Below are 23,216 nucleotides of genomic sequence, written 5' to 3' on the forward strand. Positions count from 1 at the left end.
GACAGCTACTTCCCACTGAGCAAATATATTTTCAAGATGGCCTGATTCTGCTTTTTCTTCTGTCATCAGTTTCTCTCTCCTGAAATTTAACATGTTTTCTCTGTTAAAGGTGCATTTTTACAAAAAAAAACATAATCAGGGTTTCCCTCACATTGATTTATTTGTGGTGGCCCACCATGAACAAAGCATCTGTCGCCACAATTAGATTTTTCTATTACTATTAATATTATGATTATTATTATTAATTTCTATTCTATTATCTTCTACTAAAAAATAACTTGTGGAGAGCTCTGCCTGCACTGCATTTATGAACCTGCAAAAACCTTCTCTGTGTCAACAGGGGAAACAGGATACAGAGGGACACACACTCATTAAAAATAAAATAAAAATTGATTTTGCTATCGTTATTGTTTCTTGTGCTCTCCCCTGCTGTCACCTACTGCCACACATACACTCTATTTCTGAGGACAGTGACAACACTACTATGCAGACACATATAGCCCTTCTCCACCAAAATGAATGTGTGCAGTCGGGGCTTTTAAACACATACAGTATAAACCCACTAAAAATAGGCCATAGACTGCTTTCCCATTGCCAGCAGACCAGAGCTGTGTACATAGCTCAACAGCAGATAAGCTTGTGAGTGGGGGTTGTTTCGGTGTGTCCGCTGGACATCAAGGACAGGTCGGAGAACAGGTAAAAGGCAGAAAGCAGCAGGGACAGAGGTTTGTGAAAACTTAATGGTTGTTACCACGTGGTTACCGAGCATAAAATAGCACGTTCACCTGGGTGTTGTGTTTCCATCAACGCTGATCAGAGGTGTTAGCGGGTTTTTTTGTGCAGTGGAAATGACGCTATAACCTCTGGCCGTTTAAGACAGTATCCTTTTTTTTTTAAATAACTGAACTGCTTTGAAAGGTTGCGTCATGGTCATTAGTCATACAGCATCACAGCCTGGCCAGGCAAACACAATAGCCCTGTGAGTGTTACTGATACCTGATACTCTACTGTGTAAGAGACTTATTAGTAGACTCCTCTCATCTAATAGACCTTCTTACGGCTTTCTAAAGTAAAACAAGGAAAGGTAAATAATTTCCAAGAAGTTACAATTTATGAAGTTTAAGTTTGTGATGAGGCTTTGTTCACTGATTTATTTTTCCAGCTGTGAGTTTATTATAGACATCAGCGTTTCAGCCGCTGTGTTTCTTGGAGATCTTCATTTATTTGACAGTATGTTTGCATTTACATGTGAATGAGCAGGAAACAAGTCAATTAAATACAGACACATTTTGCCTGTCGAGGCTGCTGACTTAAAACGGTAATCCAGCTCGACGGAGGAAATCAGGCCCTCTGGGGAGGAAACCGTAGCGCTGAATCACTGATGTATTACTGTAGACTTAAAACCATGACCACAGTCTACCACCACATTTTTTCTAACTGATGATTTTATCATCATGATATTCCCGAGCTGTCTAAGCTTTATAAGATATATCATTGCTGCTGGAGGTGAAAACCCTGTTTCTCCCAAATGTCAGTTTTTCAGAATTTACATAAAGCACCCTTGCATTTTGCTAGATCACTGTGTCATTTCATGACTTTTGAAATGATTTCACCAGCAGATCATGGGAGCTGGAGTTTTCATAACCGACAGAGGAACCTTGTAAACCTTTAACCCCTTTCACATGACAACAGCCAGTCATGGGCTGTTTGTGTGACGTGTCTGAGCAGTGGAAGGGGTTGAATGTAGGCTTTCTGAATAACAGATCAAACTGAAGCCATCTGACAGAAAGATTTAGGTGGGGCTTCAAACACACTGTGACCTTTGGGAAATCTGCTACTGGGATTGTTGGATAAAGGTAGCTGAAAGTAGCTGCCCCCCCCCCTCTCTCTCTGCCTTCACATATCCAACCCACACCCCTCCCCTCACCACCCCCGACCCCCACAAAGGTATTTTCCCTCCAGAAAGAGACGAGCCGTTTTACATGTCAGGGCAGATGGAGATAGCATTTCCAACTGTCCCGACCCTCAAGCTAAAGTGACTTTAATTGCATACCACACCCATTATCTTGTCTGGCTACCCCCACAATCAAAACTATAACCCCCTTTTTTATTTTCAGATGAGAGGACAGCTCAGTTTAGAGAAGCTTCACCTTTTATCCACAACCTAACACTTTCAGTACTTAGGTTCATTTCAAAGCATTTGGGTAGAATATAATAACAGTGACTGGAATGAATTATAAGCTGTGTTAAAAAAGGATCAAAGATCAAAACCAAAGGAGCAGGTACTGTAATGGGGCTGAGTCCCCAGAGTCCACTTCAGTAAGCGAGGTGGCAGTCTGATGCTTTTGAAGCATCAGAAAGCATTTTGAAGCATTTTGGATACATACAAATACTCTACCATAACCACATGCACTTATTTGAAAAAGCAGCTGTTTCCTTACAACTGAAGTTCACGAGTGATCTGTTTTTGATATAATTTGTTAACTGTTAAAAAAATTCAAACAAGATGCCCCCATAATATGTTAAGCAGGCAGGGCTGAGTACCAAACTCCGTACTTTACCAATTCATGTTAAATCAACCGGTGATGAATGAATGTATCTAAGAGGTACCTGGGTGTGAACGCCAAGCTCAGAAAGAAGGCTGAAAAACTGCAAAGTGCTCCTAAGCCAAGAAACCGCCAGGAGGACACCGTGGCCTGCATCTTGAATTTGGGGCGCTTTGCATCAGAGACAAAGGAGCTGCAGAGAGCCAGCAGGTTTATAAGGGAGACAGAAGCACCCGAAGCTCTCCAGCAATCCTTTTCTATTTTATTTTACAAACTACGACCTCAGCTGTTTGTGATTAAGTTCTTCAATTACGTACTTATACCATATGTTCCAAATATGAATGGTTACTGTCCCTGGGCACAGGTGGCAATGAAGGTGATACAGATAATGACTCGATTACCGTTAATGTGATTAGGATGCAAGTATCATGCTTGGAGATGTATAAAAAGTGGTTTTCAAAAGTAGCATTCTTATTTGGCTCACCCTGAAGGCAAATACAGAAACGTCCCATTCAACACAATGCTGTTGAAATTTAAAAAAAATAAATAAAAAAGGAGATTGATCAGACAAACAAGCCTGTGTGCTGTCATCAACGCGCTGAGTCCTCTGAGAAAAGTCCTGTGACTGGAATGGAAATTGGGAACTTTAAAAAATGCTGCTGCAGCAAGCTTGACAGATCATCATGCCACCGGGAGGATTAATTGTTTATTTGGCAACATACCAATTTGGTCGACTTTTTAAAGTGTGTTAGTAACGTGGTAAATAAATATCTGGCAGGTAGCAGAACTTAAAAATAAGCTTGTTTTTTTCCAACAATGGTCACTTATATTCTCCTTACTACAGTGCATGGATCTAGGCCAACAAAAACATTTAAAGCTTAGAAATTATACATTAATTCGATCAATTCAATTGAGTTTTGTCTGTGATACCAACAACACAGGAAAGCGTGGAAACACTTCAACAAAGTTGGCCTTCATCAGGGGCCAAATACCCGCCCCACCTGAGTTTGGGTAACTTTCACTTCTCCATGTGCTTTACTGCTTTCTATCAATGATCTTTCTGGAAAGCAGAAACATGACCATCTTTTGGTTAAACGCTAACTGTACTGACAGTTAAAATCAAAACCTGCACTGTCTGGCTGAGGTTAGTAGAACAAAGATCATCTTATGAAGGGACCAGGACTTCAGGGATGTATTATGAAGAACTTCGGGGGTGTTCAGACTAAAAAAAAAAAGGGAGAAGTGAGACTGCGTTGGTGTTGCTTAAGGTCAAAGGAAATGATTGGGTAACAGATCGATGATTTTAAAGCCTTATGAGACACAAATCTTAGAGCAGTTGATCACATTACTGTGAGACAGGATTTCACAACTCTAGAGATTAATCACAACGACAATCACTTCTGTTGTAATGAACACAGAGCAGACACACAATGTTAATCCAGCCAGGAATGTGTGCTTGCATGTATGTCTTGCCGATAAGGGCGATGGTGCATTTTTTTGTGACAAAAGTTCCTCTAGGTTCAACTTTTTTTTGTCATCCGGGTGACCCTGCCTGCATGTTTTTTGCCTGAGCCGTCTGCATTGACACCCAACACTGCATCAATGTAGAGGCACTATTCAAGTGAATGAGGGGGTTGCATTCTTCCTCAATGCTGATAACAGTCTTAAAGGAATATTTCTCCCCCCAAACAATCATTTATGTATCAATTTCTCACTGTGTTAAGGTGAATTTGTGAAGAAAAATTGTGTTTTTCTCACATGCCTCCACAGTGAATAAAGAATCCAAAAACAAACTAACTGAACTAAAGTCATCGGGGTCAACATTTAACAACAACACAATTGTATCAAAACATCTGTATACAAACTCTTATAAACCAGGTCAATCATTCATCCGGCTGTATGCTCAGTACTTCCCAACTGAACTGAAAGTGAAACTACTTTTTTCAAAGCCAGACTCCATTGGCAAAAACATTCATTTCACCTCGCTGAACACCGGAGCTGCCGGTCTACCACTGCCTCCATCCTTGTGTTATTATGGGATGTTGGTGTTTTACATCTTTAAAACTTGTGCAAATTCATTTGAATTTTTTGTTGGTATGAAAAAAGCCAATGAGCAAGGAACTGGTAAAATGGGAAAAGCAAACAACTTGAAAATGTGTTTTAAAAGGAATGAGACAGAGGAAAAGATGTTATTATCATATACATTATATATTAAAAATAGGGAAAATGTCCAGAAAACTTTTCTGTAAGTTTCTAGGGTTTTTTTGGTGTTTTTTTTTTTTTTTCAGGTAATTTCCTTGTTCATCATTGTTTTTACTTTTTGTGTCTTGCTGATTTATTACAGATTTACTTGTAACCACTTTTCAGGTCATTTTCGATTCATTTCTGTTTTTTTTAGTTTTCTTTTCTTTTCATTTTCACATATTTTTGTTATAACCTTTTACTCTTTTCTTCTGCAGACTTTCAGGTAATCTCTTGTTCAGCTGCTCTTTGCCTTCGCCCCTTGTTTTTGAAAGTCAAGTCAATTAGATCAAGTTTCAAAGGATTAAACAGCACGTTTGAATTCACTAAATTCAATTTTCTTCATGAACTCAGTTTATTAATATATTTTATATTATATACTTTTCTTTTTAGATTTTTTTTTACATCACAACTCAGCAACTTGTGTATCATCAAAATTTTCCAATTTCTCAATTGAAATTACGACTAAGGTGGGTTCCGTTCATGTGCTCGTAACTCAAAAATATGGTTATTATGATATTTCCGTGGAGCCCGTGAAGGCAGCATTACTGCAGACCTAAAATGCTTGCTCACAAAACAGGGGACCTTTACTGAATTATGTGGAAGCTCGCTCTTATATCACACACCTTATGTGAAAAACCTCTCTCTTGAAATGCAGTTCTCTGTCACTAATTATGACTTTTCCAAACAGTGTTTATCTTTCACCTTTACATTTTTTTTTTCCCAGCAGCCCACACTTTGCTGTATCCCCTCACATCTGTGCTGGCAGCTCACCACTCCAAAGTCACCCTGAAAAGCCTCCCGTGGCTTCAAACTTTTAAGTCTGAAAGTCCCTTTGAAAGCACTCCCTCTTTGAAGTGAGGAATGCTACAGATCAAGCTGGAAACTGACTTGGGCTGCTATCGACTGTGCTGCTTTCTGTCATTATGTGCAGGATAAATATGGATTTCATCAGGGACCAAATGAAATGTGACCAAAAAAGAGCCTCCTGTGGAGTCACTGATCCGGAGACAGGCCAGATAGCATCGAGTGATGGAGATGGTGACCCCGGCTGTGTCGGAGTGTCGAGCTCCAATCGCCCCCCACCCCTCCCATCACACACACCCACTCACCAGTCAGACAGGCTGCACCGCCCTCCAGTCGCTCTGACAAAGAGCAGCTCTGTGAGCGACGAGAGACGGCCAGCGACAGAGACAACTGATAGATAAGGGCTGCGGGGACATTTATTCTGACTTATCCTCTGTAACTGACACAAGACAATGTCAGTGGTGCCAGAGCTGGTGATAGTGTTTGAACTCTTTCCCTGCTTTCTCACAAAATAAAAAAACCATCCACTATCAGCATCAGAGATTACACAAGGGCTAAACCACTCACTCCCAAAATAGGGTTTTGGTAGCCCCAGGGGCCTTTTCAAATTTTCCAGGTTGTACCCTTCAGCATGACGAATATAAATCTATAAATGGACCGCTCTCATTAGATAATACATTTTCCCACACAAGAATGCCAATCCTCTGCACAAATGCGAGCTTTTCGAGAGGGAAAGAATGTCCTCTGACTCGAAAGACAAAAGTAAATGAAATGACATGAAGTGTTATCGTGAGGCGGCCTCCTCTTGACCCACGAAGACGCACACGCAGCCACACGCAACACACACAAACACAGGCTTGGATTACGACCGAATTTTAAACATCCTTAATTACAAACAAATGATCAGATAGCAGCAGCCACATTTTCACCCCCGGGGTTCAAACCCAGCTCCGCGAGACAGCTCCTCAGAGGGGGGGGCGGCTGTTTGTTTGGCCAGGGAGGTGGCTTTTATTAAAAGAAACCGGAGGAGGAGGGAAAAGCAGCCACCTGTGTTCAGTTTACCCACCTGTTTATTTACAGGAGCGACCTGACTCCACATTTTAAAGCTGGCAGAGCCCTTAATGATTACATAATCTATAGTTAACCCTCTAAAACCTGGAGCCACATCACCGTCATTGTCCTGCGTTCAGATGCCCTTCACGAGTATTTCAACCTTGGAACCCTGAGAAAATGGTGCGATTTCTGTCAAAAACGTGTGTATGTGTGTGTGGGGGGGGGGGGTGGCAGTGGGGGAGAGTGGAAGGCAGTGAACAACTTGGTGTGAAATTGCAATAAATTAGTAGGGAAAAAATGAAGCGAGGGAGAAATGTCGAGGAAAACAAGAAAAATTGAGGGAAAAGCTAAATTAACAATTACATATTTACTACTATGTTACAAAAATAATATTTGGGTTTTTTTCTCTTTTTTTGGAGGGGGGTTGTTTTTTTCTTGTTGTTTGTGGCACACTATGTCTTGCTAATTTTGTGGTCATTTTATCTTTTGTTGCTCATTGTGTTTTCTTAATAAATCAAGCCAATCTGCTTCGCTCTCAAAGGGTTTTGTCATTTTTTTTTTGTTGTTTTTCTTCAACTAAATTTCAGGTAGCCTAATTTTCTTGTAGTTTTTTTTTTTCAATTTTTTTGCAAATGCATAAAATGAAATGCCAGATTTTTATTTTACTATATTATGATTATATTATTATTATTATTATTATTATTATTAGGTTGTTTTTTTTGAGAAATATATACTTTTTTTTTTTTTTTTTTTTTACAATTTTCCAGGTCGCCTAATTTTCTTGTTCTCTTTGACTAATTTCTTGCTTATTTTTTGGTAATTTATTCTTCTGCTCATTGCCTCTTTCTTTTTTACGAAATCGAGCCAATATGCTTAGGGTTCAAAGGGTTAATATTCGCCAGCACTTCCCTTTATTTCTTTATTTTAACAGTAAACGGCTTATCTATGAAAGCCCAATAAACCAACGGCGGAATTTCCAAAGTCTCGCGCACAACATATTTCAGCGGGCATAAACACGTGAACCTGACACAGAGCCGTAACTTCAGGTGGAAGTTGCTTCATCATGCCGGTGAAAGCTAACCGGCAAGTTACTCGTGAACACAAAACACAACCTAGCAGCAGTATATCGCCTATGTATTCTGTGTAAAACCAGCGTTTTCAAACTCTAGTCAAAGCTTTTCCCTCTGACGTTACATTTTTAATGAGGCTTACCTTGGAAAAGAGTCGCAGCGCTCACGAGAGCCAGCAACAGGAAAGCAGCAGAATCCATCCTTTTTACAGAAACTGTCAGGGTTTGTGAACGCGTCCGCGGAGCTTCAAGAAATGAGGAGTTTAAGTCGGTCTGAGCTGTACAAATACGGCCCGCGAGATATGTCACTCGTGTTTGGTAGAGGCGTGGAAAGTCCGAAACATACCAAAGTCCGTGACTAAGTGAGGCAGCGCAGGTGAAACACAGAGCTGAAAGAGAGGAGGATGGGAGGAGGAGAAGGAGGAGGCGGAAGCTGCCCGGGCTCTTCGGGGGTTTTGCTTGTTATGTTGCCTTCAGGTGCTGTCGGAAATATGGGAACTCCTTGGCTAAATGGACGTGAGGGTCAGAAACAAACAAAGCCCATGGCTATATTTAACGGATTTTTTTCCTCCGAAGTAGACTGATTATTCATTGCGGAGGCCTGGAGTTTTGACATAACAATACGCGGCATTCAAAGTGGACAGAGTAACACTGTCAGTTTCTGTCCAAAACATTAGAGGGCGACAAGCAGCTTATCAAGAAATAACCCGAAAAATAGCAAAAAAAAAAAAAAAAAAAAAAAAAAGTAAAAAAAAAAAAGTAAAAAATTTACAAGAGAATTACCAGAAAATAAGCACACAAAAAAGATTAAATAAAATAAATAAAATATAAAATAAAAAATAAAATAAAATAAAATAAAATAAAATAAAATAACAATCAAAAACAAAACAAGTCAAGAAAATGACCTCAAGATAATGCAAAAAAAAAAATAAAATAAATAAAAAAAAATAAAATAATGTGGGCCCATTTTTTCTGTGACATAATTCTAAATAAAATAGAAACCTAAAATAGGTTTATCTAATTTATTTTGTTTAGTTTATTTTCCTTTTAATTTATTTGCTGTTTGTAGTTGCAGTTTGCAATACATTTCTCTCCAAGTTGCTTAATATTTTTTTTCCGTGTTTTTGAAAGAAATCAAACCAAGTTTCTCAGGTTTTACATTCTGGGGAAGAAAACTGATGTAGAATCAGGTGTTTAAAGTGTTTAACAAGCAAAATGTCAGTATCACTGTGGGAACATAGTGGAGTCTTATCTGATGAATGACAAAATATTATTGGTTGAGGCGACAAATTATGCAGGCTATGGGGGTAAGATACTGCGCCTCCAGTTAGTTCTGGATAGATTCCATTTCCCAAACAGACTGTCATCGCTTTCTGTGCCGCAGACTAAAACACTTAGCTAACTGATGTGGGAATACATTATGTATTAAAATATTGATTTCTAAAGCAAAGCCCCACCTGCTGGCAGCAGCAAAAGTGTGGTGTTTTTCCTTGTCTTTTCTTTCAGAAATACTTTTAATTGTGGCTTAATGATTGAAACATCCTCAGTTGCTACTTTTATTGATCATGAGGCCAATTTTAGTGGCTTGATAGAAACCTTTACAATGGTGTTTTCGGTGTGCTTGGCTCGAGAGACTGCTATCCTGAAAATAACCCCACACTTGTAATGCCTCGATGTTGGAAAACAACAATATGCATGCCCCAAACCTTGGCATAAAAGGTGTATGGCACAGATTTAATCTGACTGGCTTTTCCCCCAATGTAATATAGTTGGCTAGTTGTCAAGCACTGATCTCAATTGCTGATAGATGGCAGAAGTTAGTATTTATTTTTATAAAGACAACAAATGCACTCACCATGACCAATGTGGATTCTCTTCCACAGTGCACATTTCAAAATCTGACTTTTGAAGAAACACTTTTACATCAAACACTTGCTTTAAACCAAACTGCCTGATAAAATAATTAAATTTAACCCTTAGAATAGAATAGAATAGAATATTCCTTTATTGATCCCCCATTGGGGGAAATTCCAAATGTTACAGCAGCATGAAAAAAGAAAAGTGAAATGTAACAAAGAAAATAACAATAACAAATAACAAATAAATAAGTAATAAAATAATAAAATAAGTATGTACATAGAGGAAATAAGGTATGTACACATAATAATAATTAAGTAATAGAATAGTATGTACACAAAAGATGGATTAGAGAATAGTACAAAATTTTGTTGTGCAAATTACTCTGGGATGAATTTTGGATGAAAAGGGATGGTAGGGATGGTTTTTAGCGCAATTTACACACTTTTCATTCTTAATGTTTTGATCATTTTGGCTGTGTTCATGCATATGGCATCAATTTTGTCAAGATTGTGTATTTTTGTTTAATTGTTCCAACTCAACTCCCACAATATGTCTAAAATACTCTATATAAACAAAATTGTGACATTAATACTGTTATGTGCCAAAAAGAATGCGTCCTAAATGCATCATTTCTGATCCCACTGCCATCAAAGCATAAATACATGCATTGTATTATTTCTGGGCTTTTACCTTGGAATTTGTTATTTTTGCTATTTTCCACCTGATTCTTTTTTATTTTCTTTAACCATATTTGCATAAGGTGAAAATACATGCTATTTTGACTAGATGCACTTTCACAATCAATGCTGCTGCAAATCACTGACATATCCCAGAGTGGAATAATCCAAAAAATAATAATAATCTAATTTGCATGTAGTGTGCTGAAAATAATGTGTTTTTTTGTCCTTTCATTTCATCTTAAAACATAGTGGCATCATGACAAAAACCTGCCATTTCAAGAGTAAAAATTCTGAAAATAAACGAGTATTTGATATTTATGATTACAACTGATTTTGGTTTTAATAAAACGTCAAAGAAAATAGAAAATTAATGTTAATGTTGAATATTTGTGACACAATAACAATACAATATTTTTTTGAAAAGCACATTTTGTGCATTTTGTGTGTGTAATATTAAAACATGCCTAAGGGTTAAATGGATTGCTAGCTCATCAGAGAAGCCACTTTTTCTTTTTTTTTTTTTTTTTTTTTTAAAGCTTCCTGTGTGTGGTAGTTGGGCAAAAAAAGGCTTTCAGGATTTTAAAGCATCTTTTTGGGAGGATTAGCAAACATGAGAGCAGCAGGAAAATGCAGAAAAAAAAGGCCTTGCAAAGGTAACTATCTAAATTGGCAGCACTTACAAACAAGTAGGCTTTAGTTGAGGAGAATGTGTGTGTGTGTCCTTGTTGGATTATCACCATCTGTATGGAGAATGTCAAACAGTTGCAAAGGATAATAGTAAAATTGTGTAAATATTGTGTAAAACCTGAGCAAAAACCAACCTGTGTGGGTTGTTTTTCTTGTTTATTGAAAAACATTGTGAGAAGGCAATTAATCAAAATTATCCAAAAAATGGTTAACCCCGCCCCCCCACCCCACTCCAAAACCTGAAAATGAACGAAACAAGAACAAAATGACTAGAAAAAAAAGTGCTTATATACAAACACATGTAAGTATTTCCATGATACAATTTCCCCTATTTTCTAATACACTTCTAACAATTTCATCTCTCCAAAAAAAAAAAAAAAAAAAAAAAAAAAAGCTTTTCAAGTCATTAGTCATTTGTTTTGCAGTTTGCAGGGCACCTTATGCCAAGATGCTCATTGCCAGATTTCCACTCAGGTTTTTAAACAGACACCAGTATTTTTTTTTCAGGTTTCAGAGGTTTTAATGCTTGTAAAAGGTGTCTGAACGCAGCACGAGACAACTAATGAGGTGTTTAAAGGGTTAAAACGCTATCTTGAGTGTATTCTCTTCAATATTGCTCTGTAACTGCAGCCATCCAAGCAGCACATGTATCACATGACGTTTTTTTTTTATATATATCATTTGAGTACATGTCCTGCACTCAAGGCCTCTGTAAACCCATTGAAAAGTTTACGAGGGGCACCTGAAGGCAGCATTTTTCCGCCTTGCTCGCTCCACCTTCAGGCCCGCGTTTTCAATAAAGCAACAGTTTGCTATTATTAAAAAGAATCCGCGTGTAATTCATTTCCAGAAACTGCGCGGGGACGCTTAGAGGCTCTTCCCTACGCATCCCCCTCCTACAGTACCTGACTACTGAAATACCTTTGTGCTGCTGTGAGAAGGGCCTTACCTGAGGGGACACTTAACCCTTTGGAACCTGAGCAAAAAAAACATGGGGAGAAGGCAATGAGTAACTTAACTAGATGTGGCCCAAGAATAAGCAAAGAAAAGAAAAAGAAAAGAAAAAAACATAAAGAAAATGAATGACAAATGGAATTAAAAGTGCTGAAAATTAAAGAAAAAATACACTATTTTTGAAAAACATAATTTAGAATTATAACTATAACAATTATAAACATAGTTTTCTGAACACTTTTCCCTATTTTGTTTTTAGATTCCCCAATTTCAAAACTAATTTTCAGGGTATTTTCTTGTCACCTTTTACTAATTTCTTGTGATTTGTTGGACATTTATTTGTAGAGTTGCTCATCGTCTGTGTTTTTATTTTGTTTTGTTTTTTTCTTTTAAAAAATCAATATATCGATCCGAGGGATTAAATATCTTGTGAAAGTCATCTGAACAACGCAAGAAAACTGATGTCGATCCAGGTTTCAAGGGGTTAAAGTGTATTCACAGAACTGCCTTTTGTGAGACAAATAAGAGCAGCTGTGATATGGTATAAATGCATCTTAATAAACTTCTCCCTAAATCAAAGCTACATTATCTATATTTCATAGGGGTGAAAACAAACAGAAATTGGGACATAAGTAGTAATATGATGGCAATAATGTTATTTAAAATACATTCAATTAATTAATTAATTAATAATAATAATAAAAAATCTTACAGTGGACTCACCGGAAGAATTAATAAACACTATCACTGTCTTGACTACATAAAAATCTTTATTGATTTAGCAGAGCTGATAAAAGTCCATATTGTGTTTCATACTTTATGTACTATATATTTATATTTGATTATGTGGCAAAGCTCACATTCAATAAATGTATTATGAGTGCATTGCAGATTCCAGCAGGTTTTTTCTCCAGACTCTAGCAGCTGAGGTGTGCTTGAATGAATTCTTAGTGATGTTGAATATATATATATATATATATATATTTTTTTTTTTTTTTACTTTTTTTTTTTTTTTTTATCTAAGAATTCTGTTTAAAACTGACCCATGGCCTTTGTTTCACCATCTCCACAACATGGAAACAATACTTCATTGACTGCTGTATTTTGCACACATAGTTCCATAGAGGCCATGGGTCAGTTTTAAACAGAATTCTTAGATCTGGCATGCATTCATGTCTTGTTCAAGGACGCCTCAGCAGTGCAGGTGAGTGTGTGAACACAGACATTCAATTAAAGAAAGGCCTTCAGAGTGGCGGTTGTGTCACCAAAGTCACTGAGTCACATTGTGTAAACCTGCAAACTCCATCTGTGAAAAGAAAATCAGCAGACTGACAGCAGTAAGTTTGACATTTGGTCGATTGCATTCAGAGTTGTCATGGTGAAGAGTCAGAAAAATGTAACTCATTAAAAAAAATCATAGGCACAAGGCAGCTTTTAGCTGCAAACAAACATTACTGCAGGCTGCTGTCTGTATGGACCAACGCTGAGTTAGAGGCTGTTACTAAAACACAGCTCACACACATCTGTTTTGTGTTCTTTGGCGACACCTGTGGTAATACACAGTTACTGCAGTTTGTTTGTTGGCAGACAGGCTTGAAACCAGTCTGGTGAATTTATTTCTATATTTTCATTTTATGAGCCCTGCAGCTGGTGAGATAAAACTGTTACCACAGTTTTGTGTGTGTGTGTGTGTGTGTGTGTGTGTTGCTGCAAAACGCCATCACCATTATGTGACCTGATTTGGCAAAAGAGTAACTTAACGGTTATTTCTTTTAATGAAAATCTTCAACATTATTAATTAACCCTTTGAAACCTGAAGAGACAGCACTTTTCTTGTGCTGCTCTCAGATGCCTTTAGTATTTAAACCTTTAAAACTTGAGCAAATTGGCAAATTGCTAAATTGCTGTGATTTCTTTCAAAAGCATGGGGGGGGGGGTACTTAGTACTTTTAAAGCTGTTAAGGGTCACCATTATTAGCAGCCTCTCAGCAACAAAAGCATTGGAAAAACATTTTGGTAAAAAAAAAAAAACAATTAGTAAAAGTGTTTTTAACTGTTTAACTTACCTGGTCCATTTGTTTTAGAGAGAAATTCTTCTGCAGATAATTGTACTCCCTGTGAAAACCCCTTGATTAATGAAAGAGTTCAAATTCACATTTAGCACACGGGAGCAGTTTCAGCTGATTGCAATCTGCATTTCTCACCACTAGATGACACTAAGTTCTGCACACTGTTGTTTTGAGTTTAAAATTTAACCAGCATTTTTGTCAAATTGTTATATGTTGGTCAAATATGTGAAAGTGCAACCAAAACTGGCTGGCTGTAGCCAAGATGAATCAGCCACTGGCACAGATTGCTGAACTTATTTCAAGGACAAGCAGTTGATATTTAATATATTTGTTATTGTCATCAAATCCCATGAAAAGACTTTGCCAGCCTGTCTGTGGCTCTAAGCGTCAAGCCCATTAGTTGCCTACTGAGATTTTTAAAAACTTGAAGAAAAAAAACAAACAGCTGATTTAAGTTGTTTTCTGCCTATTTTACTGAAAAAGTAAGAAGTGCATTTGTCTAGTTTTATACCATTTAGAAGCATATTTGGTGCACAAGTGAGTATTTCTGGTTGCAGGACAATGTGTCATTTGTTGTCAATTTGAAAAATATAGAACATCACCAGACTTATCTTTTAAGCTAATTAATAGGTTGTTACTGTATTTTCAAACATATCTAACAACCACTACATTTGTTAAATTACTACATCATAAATACACCATTGCAATGTGACCATTTATTCTTTTTGTCTAGCCGCTCTCAGTAGCTTTATCAGAGCACATGCACATTTTCAGGTGCTTCCAATCCCAGATTTGAATGTCTAAATAATGACTAACCAACATTTATTTTATATCATACTGTATATTTGCCAATATTTTCATATCTGTTGCAAATGCAAACTCCTAAAGCAGGAAAATCACATAACACAAGTTTGTTCTAATAAATATGGAAATGTTGTGTGACCATTGACCTGTCTGCAGGAAAGCTGATTCACAGAAGCTGGTGGAAGTCTCACTCTCTCAGGTAATCCAAAAACAAACAAACAATAAAAAGGTAACAGAACAGGTGAACAAGCAGCCTGCTCCCACTACACTGTGAAGTGTCTCCTACATGTAGAGGGGAGCGAATGAGCAAGTGTGGAGCAGCTGTGCAGGAGGGCAGCTGGTAAGAGGAGCAATCACCCAGTCAGCACAGGACAGAAACTCTCTGGGGACATCTCGTGGATAGAAGTGGCACGACTGGCTCTGGTCAACCAGAGGACACAGGAGGGCAAATTCATGAAGAATGGATTAGTGTCGTTGATAAAAACATGGATTGTGCATCACTTGCAACTGCTATCTACACCATCTAAAGGTCCAGTTCACAAAAATATAATGATGTTACAGCACAAATGTGGTCAAGATTTACAGCTGAGTGCAATTAGCTTTTTTATTCTATTTTACTTTTTTTTTGTATGCGGTTGCATTTATCCATGTGACAAAATTAAAAAAATATTGCCTCTGTGCTAAGACACAGTAGGCAGAACAAAAAAGGAATCTGAATTTTTAATTTTATCTTATTTATTTATTTACTTATTTATTTTGGACTGTTGGAATGTATATATATTGGGTTAGAAATGACCTTATACTGTTTATATATATATATATTAGTTCTATCATTTTTGTACACACTCTAAAACCAACCAACAAACAAATGAACAAACAAAAAATAACTAAAATGTTAGCTTCAGCACCACCTTGAAATTTTAGGTTGATTAAATATGTGAAGACAAGTTGAGGTCATTTTGTAATGACTTAAAACCAGTAAATCTTTCTCATCAAATAGCCTTAATTCAGTTGTACTTAACCCTTTGAAAGATGGATCTACATCAGTTTTCTTGTGCTATGTTCAGATCCCTTTCAGAAGCTATTTGACTCTTTGAACCCTATCATATTGGTTAGATTGAGCTCAAATATCTGGTGGAATAAAACCAACTTGGCAAGAAATGTCCCATAAATTGCAAGAAATTAGTAGATTTGGAAAATAAAATACAAAATGCTAGTAAAAATGTCTGGAGAGCAATATTTATAATGATCATATTTAAAAATATTTTTTCAAAACTGTTAATATTTTTACATTCTTGTGTTATATTTGTTCCTTTACCTTTCCATTTATTTGTTTATTTATTAATTTATTCAATTTTTTCAGGGAATCTATTTTTCCTTATTACTTATAACTTATTTCTTACTAATTTTTTGGAATACTTATCTCAATTTGGTCGTTGCCGTCTTTCCATGCTTTTAAAAGAAATCAAGTTTCCAAAGGATAGAGTATTTAACTATAGCTGAATTAACATCTAGTTCATTTGACTGGAAAAGTTTTTTTGTTTTAATCTTCACAAACTTGTCTTCTCAAAGTCAGTCAACTTGAATCTTCAAGGCAACCGAGAAACTAACTTCTTTTTTTTTTGTTAAAAGAAATATTTAATTACAGTGTAAGTTGTTGAATTGTCATCCAGCTTTTAGGTAGTTAAAAATAATGGGTCTTTTTTTTAGAGTGCTTGCCAGAGTTGAGTTATAAATAACTCTGAAAGGAGAATAAAGTGTCCTCTGTCATAGTCTAGCTTGTTTGATGTGTAGTGCTGTCCATTGTGCTGATGTAACCGTCACAATAGATGTCATCAGACTGGAGGAACTTTTTCTTTTTCAAAAAAACCCTTTTTGTTGCATCTGCCCTGCAAGAACTAGAGACAGTTGTAGTTCTTAGAATGTGGTTTTAAAGGACTTTTATGGATCTTATTTCAGAGTAGGTACCCTTTCAGCACGAGGAAGAGGAACTGTGCATGATGGATGTGTACATTGACTAGTCAAAACACAGCCAGACCTGTTGTCCATGTGAACAACACAGAACACATATACCCGCTCGTAATGAAAAAAAATATGAAAAAAAGCAGAAGAAAACATGGACAAATGGATCGTCAATAAAGTCCAGACTTTACTGAGTATAAATGCTAAAGTGATTTTGACTTGTTATAGTGACGGTGCTGTACCAACTGCCAGGCCTCTTACAATGTGTAACTTCAGCTCCAGTTGGCTGATACTAAGTCATTATTTTGACATACTAATTATATATAAAAATCATAGATTGTATTTAAAGATGGACAACATGACAGCTCTCCCAAGGTGTAGTTTTCAATTTTGATTGCCCCCTGGTGTCTGTCTGCAGTATAGCCCATAAAGCCCGCCCCTCCATGTTGGAGGATGGTTTCTGTCACTGATGGTAGTCCTCATTGCTCTGATGTTCGTTCAACTCAATTTTTATGACAAGTTTGGTTTTAATGAGTTATTCAGTTCTACAAAAAGGGAATTTTCCACCATGATCAATAGCTGTGACAGCCAATCCAGGCTCTCGTGTTCAATCAGGCTGCCCTTGATTGGTCAGACAGGTATTTTGGCAGGAACTCTACGTGGGTATCAATACTGTGCAGACTCTGGCTCTGAATGACATCATCAGGGCAAGATGGCAGCATCCATATCATGGATATTTTAGCCTTACTTACGTGTAGTGGGGGTAAGTGCGGGGTGCATTGTCCACCTTTATATACAGTCTATGATAGATACCAAGTCATTATTTTAAGATACTGAGTCATTATTTTGAGAAAGTTTCTCATTATAATAACTTACAATTTTTTTTTTTTTTTTCTAATCTGGCAGATATAGGCTTCTGTCGCAGAAGTATTGTTCACAACATCAGGCAAGGAACCAAAAGAAACCATACTGAGGATTTATATCTCAGTGTCAGCGTGCTGCTACTGATCATTTCACTGTAACTGGCTTTTAGAGCTGATCTTTGTGAATCGGACTGTTTTTGCATTTGAGCTCATTTGCATCGAAAGGCTCCAATTTTGTGCCAAAGGTATATGCATATTACCTCATTTAAATGTACAGAAGCACTGGGACATTGTTTGCTTGGCAGCACAGTTAGGGGTGCACTTCACCAGGTGCTTTGAGAATTAAATTATGTCTTTTTGTCTAACTTGGGCAGATACAGCTTCTGCAAGAGCTCTACAATCCCTTTGCGAGTTAGCCCCAGAGGGTGCATCTTATTTTTCTTATCTGCATATTTACTTCACTTGTGCCTCCCTCTTACCTCTTGCTTCTGAGGCAGACATTAAGGAAATTGAACTGTCTATTATTGCTGCTGCACAACAGTGAGTCAGGACTGGGCATTTTTAAAAGGAAGAAGGAGAAGGAGGAAGATGAAAAAAAAGAAAGAGGGGGTAAAACAAATGAGAAATTCAGATCCACACAGTACAATGCCTGAGCAGATATAAGCTTGTTTATTCTGCATCACCCAGAGCTCAAACTTAACAACCTCAGACACAATGTGCACGTCATGATCTTGATGAGCTGCCAAGTAAGAAACCACAGATTGGCTTCACACTATGACTCAGCACTCACCACGATTGCATGTAGATTTCAAACTAGTGTCAAAAATCCAGTTAACAAGACAAAAGTCTGAGAATGTTTGCACTTCAACTACAACATAAACAGATGGCTGCAACTGAGTTTAACGATTAATTGCTTCATAAGGGATAAACTGTTGTTTAAAAAAGCTCTTATTTCCATTGATGCAATTCTTGTCTTTAGTATTATTATAGCTGGGATTAGATTTGTCTTAATCATGTTATATTTAAATATATAAATGTTCTCAGTCCCCGAGAAACTTTTCAAGGCCCCTCTGCTACACGTTGTTTACACTTTAAAAGTACAAACGAACGGAGCTGGCGAGCAGTGATATTCATTTTAAATTTATACCCCCGGCAGAGTGCTTTAATTCATGCATTTTAAATTCAACACGCACACAGGGGGTGTTGGGAGTATATAAATAAGTTTAAGTTTAATACACAGCAGGTGAAAGCAAATTATATAAACTGACGAGGCACAAACAAATGAATTAAATGACTCCTACTGGTTTATCAGAGGAAATACTGTGGAAGGAAAACTTGTTGACATGAAACACAAACTACATGCTATAGGTTGTGATCACTACAAATTATAGGGACTAATACAGCCTTGGTATAAAAATCATTTTTGCTTTCCTAATAGATCTCGAGATATGCCTTCTAATATCAGGCATAGCCACTCCATCAAGTTAACAGAAATCCAACAGGCCATTGCCAAAAAATGATTTGCAATGAGATGGAAGTCAAATCTCTTATTGCCTGTTGGACCGTGTCTCTCAGAAGTGAACATCTACATTCCTCTAGAGAAGTTAACTTACTCACTAAGGAATAAGATGCATTTTTTTAACTATAAAATATGACAACATTTTATGAGCTCCATGGAGAATTCCCCATCCCATATGATAAAATGACAGCCTGTATGATCTCCTTATTTTCACCACAGTAGTTTTATAATAGACCATGTTATTATAGTTAAAGCTATTCTGTCTCTCATCATTGTTGCACATAGCTTTATTAGTTACATTTTTATGGGAATCATTACGTGCACATTGATTTTATTGTCTGTTAATTTGTTTTTGAGTTATTCGTAATGTGAATTGATGTTTTGTGCTGTCAGTTTGTGACTGTGTGACTGTACATTTCGAAACAAATAAAAAAACAAAAAAAACAAACATATTTGCTAAAAAAAAAGATGATGCGATCCAAGACGATGTATCGATAACTTTGTTGTTACACAAATTATTTGGCTTAAAAAAACATACTGCAATTGCATCAATAATTTTGAGTTATGACAAGAAAAATTGCATGCAGTGAGAGCGCTACATTGAGTTAGGGGAATAAGCATCTCCCCTACAATCAAAGGCATTTTTAAGCTGTGCTTTCCTAAAAATTGATATCAAAACACAAGTTTTTAAGGAAGAAATGTCCTTTGTGTCATAGTTGTTTGGCCTTAACACATTCTGTAATGTCCGAATTTGTGCAGACATTTTTATCACTAAGGGGAGGAAACTTTAAATCTTGGACTGAAGGTGGAGGAAACTTGGAGCAAATTTTGTTTTTAATCAATTATCAGAGAAATTTGAGTTTAAATTGCACACAGTAGTTGGTTGATGGTAATTATAAACATTATGTTGTAAACACAACTCACCATAATTATGTTTGCAACTTAAAAGCTTTATCTAGATCAATAAAGTAGAATTTTTATCATGCAATCATGCATTTAATTAGGGGTGGTGAATTGCTTTTAGAGTGAGTGCTTTGTCTAGTTGGTGGTGTCATCATTTGTTTAGAACATCAACTGAACAGTTGTGGTCACAAGTTGATGCTTTGAGGCACAATTATGTGATAGTCTAGTCAGTCACGACCGGAAACACAAAGTTCATATTCAGTTCACAGAATTTATCCAAAATCTCACCCCTCCTAAATAATTACAGTTTGAGTGGCAGCTGCCCACAACAATAGATTTAATGTGAGGTAAGTCAACTTGAAGCCATAATACCTCAACTTTATTCCACACAGTATCCTCCAAATGTTCACTGTGTGTGTCAGACAGACAGAGAAAGAGAGTAATCCACTTTGAAGCCTCACCGCTGCCCACCTCTGCTTTCTGGCAGATTCAGTTTCAATGATTCTCATGTCATTCTTTCTTATAACAACCCTGCAACTTCTCTCCCTCTCAGTAACTGAGCATCTTGCTGATAGAGTTTCCCTTTGAATCTGCGGTGCAGTTTTCAGCAGAACTGAAAAGGAAATTCCATCCCATTATTTTCAGGTCAAACAAAGCTTGTCACGTAGATGAAAGTCAACGGCAAACTGTGCAAGCGCAAGGACCCAGTTGGCTAAAAGTTGGCAGTCTAGCTTCAAAACATGGAGGAACAGTCATACTAAGGACTGCTGTATGTTTCAAAGTTTCTATTGGTGCATGTGGGTACAGCGGAACAAGGGAGTAATATCTGGGAGTTTTAGAAGAAAGGAGAAATAAGTAGTTGTATTGTCATCCAAGGATGCAAATCAACCCACTGCAGTAATGTGATGTCTTCTGCTTATATATTAATTACACAGTAAGAATAAGGCAGTGAGCTGGATAGTCACTGTTCTCATATTCTTACCCTTTATTTACGCAGTAAAATAAGGGATGCAGGCTGAATTTTGAAGTTTCCTGTCCTAACTCTGTAATTACATGGTAACAAGCTAAATACTGTACTGACTTTTGTACTATATAATTACACAGAAACAACAAGGCACGCATCCTGGAATATAATATTAAAACATCCCTCCCCATGAGCAGGCAGCGTGAAATAAGCAAGCTTATGTTGCCATTTTTTTTTCACCCTGAACACAAGCTACTGTGAACTGTATAACCAACCTTAACATAAAACAGCCCACTGCTCCTAGACTTTGTAACAGCCGCTCCTAGCCTCCTGCGTCCAAGACTAATGCTACGTTCACATGGAATCCAGCAGATAGTAGACAATCCAGATGTTATTTTAGTTAACCAAGAGGGTAAAATTAGTCGAGGAATACAGGTGTTGTATCAAAGTGTCCCCTCGTCAAATAGTGTTTCCCCCTGATTATGTATAGTTTCCGTCTCAGTGGTTAGGTTTGGGAGGGGCAGAGGTGCACAAGGACTAGGTGAGTTTTCCTTATAAAAACCATATATGTATTTTTATCAAGAAAATAAATAAATAAATAATGTAAACAAAATAAAAAATGAAATTAAAAAAAAAAGTTTTGGCAAACATGCCCAGGAGTGGCAGAGGAAGGATCAGTTATGTAGCTCCTATGGTTTACCATAGTTTGGGTGCATTGATCAAAGTTGTAGTGTTAAAGTGACTGTTTAAATAATATAAAATATAGCTTTTTCTGCTTCCAGCTAATGCTAAAATATCATTACTATAGCATGTTAGTCGCACATTACTGCTCAACACTGGCCCTTGTCCATGTGATACAAGCGATGTGTTCACTAACTCATCAAAACATTTCTCTACAGCACCACTAGTGGTCCAAACCTCCACAGAGTCCCTTTAAAAGTGGACTGCTGTTACACTGCCCTAATTCCATAACGCAGAGGGGAGCTGATATCTTTCCCCGAGGGCTTTCCCACCACCTCCGCTTGACCAGCTGTTTATGACTCCTTGTTTTGACAGTGATATTCAGTTTCAAAAGAAAGAAACCGGTGTTGGAGTTTCTTTATTGTTTTTCATGTTTTTTGTGTGAGTCCTCACAAAGGTCATGTTAAAGAACAGGTTGTATAGAAAGTGACAAAGTCTGGTTTCAGCGACATGTGAACCGCTTTTGTGGTCTGAGGTGAGCCGTTAACTAGATATATCTTCTTTACATGCGTCCCATAAATAGCTGGGATTTAATGGGGTCATGGGCAAACACACAAGAATAAGAAAATAGATATATGTCACTCAGTCATTTTCTAGTTCGCAGCATTATCCATGCAAAAACAAAAAAGCTGAAACATCCAAGATACACTTTTGGAAAGCTTAAGGAGCTGAAGACATCATGAAAAGCTTTTATTCTCCGTTATCTGTACATCAATTTGTTTTATTCCACTTACTTTGTAATTGAATGTAAACAATCATTCTAGAAGAAAATACAAAAATTACCAAACACGATCAAGATCAGCGTGCAATATTGTTTTAAAAAGTCCAGTTATGTAAAGTAATGAATAATGCCAAGGGAGATTGTTTTTATGTGGTATTTAAATGTCAAAAGATAATAAGAGTAATGCAAAAAACCTAAAAAAAAAAACAAAAAACAAAACAATAAAAAAAAATGCATTAAACAATGGGTTAAAACTAAAAACTTTTCACAGTCTTTAATTTCAAACTACTTTGCTTGTAACCAAAAACATTCATTCAGCCTCACTGATTTAGTTTCACTATATGAATCACATGTTTGTTGTATATTTGTACTGATAAAATATGTCAAACTGCCCTAGATCATTTTGTTCCCCTAACTACAAACAAGTTGTTTCCTTTTTATGCTTTTAAACGCCAAAGAGCACTAGTGCACAACACTTAAGCTTTTCATCACGTAATGCAGCATCTCTACCACAACAGGTAAAGCATCTCTTTGTGCAAAGGTTCTTACTCTTCATTTCCCACTCCAAACTAATCTATACAGTACATTTCTAGTCCAACTATAACCATAAGACAACAAAACCATACATGCTACATGAAAAAAATCCCATTAAAAGCGATTTGGGGCTGAGCTTATTTCGACACCACAGGTTTTGTGGGAAGGGTAGCCGCCGCACACGATTCATCCAACAGGTTAGCTTGTCCAGATTGAAGCGTACAGGTTCCTGCTCTCCT

The 23,216-nt window shown here is 37.1% G+C and overlaps 1 protein-coding gene across 2 annotated transcripts in view; it reads right to left on the reverse strand.

The window, feature by feature from the left end:
- The window catches only part of alcama (activated leukocyte cell adhesion molecule a), a 110,314-nt gene extending 102,174 nt beyond the window's left edge, over positions 1-8,140 (reverse strand). For both annotated transcript variants that reach the window (XM_042498804.1, XM_042498803.1), the window contains exon 1: positions 7,860-8,140. In XM_042498804.1, the coding sequence (XP_042354738.1) occupies positions 7,860-7,917 (58 nt within the window). In that variant the 5' untranslated portion in view covers positions 7,918-8,140. The remainder of the gene's footprint in view (positions 1-7,859) is intronic.
- Positions 8,141-23,216: the final 15,076 nt, after the last annotated feature.

Source organism: Plectropomus leopardus, chromosome 13 (genome assembly GCF_008729295.1).
Source record: "Plectropomus leopardus isolate mb chromosome 13, YSFRI_Pleo_2.0, whole genome shotgun sequence".
NCBI classification, from domain to species: domain Eukaryota; kingdom Metazoa; phylum Chordata; class Actinopteri; order Perciformes; family Serranidae; genus Plectropomus; species Plectropomus leopardus.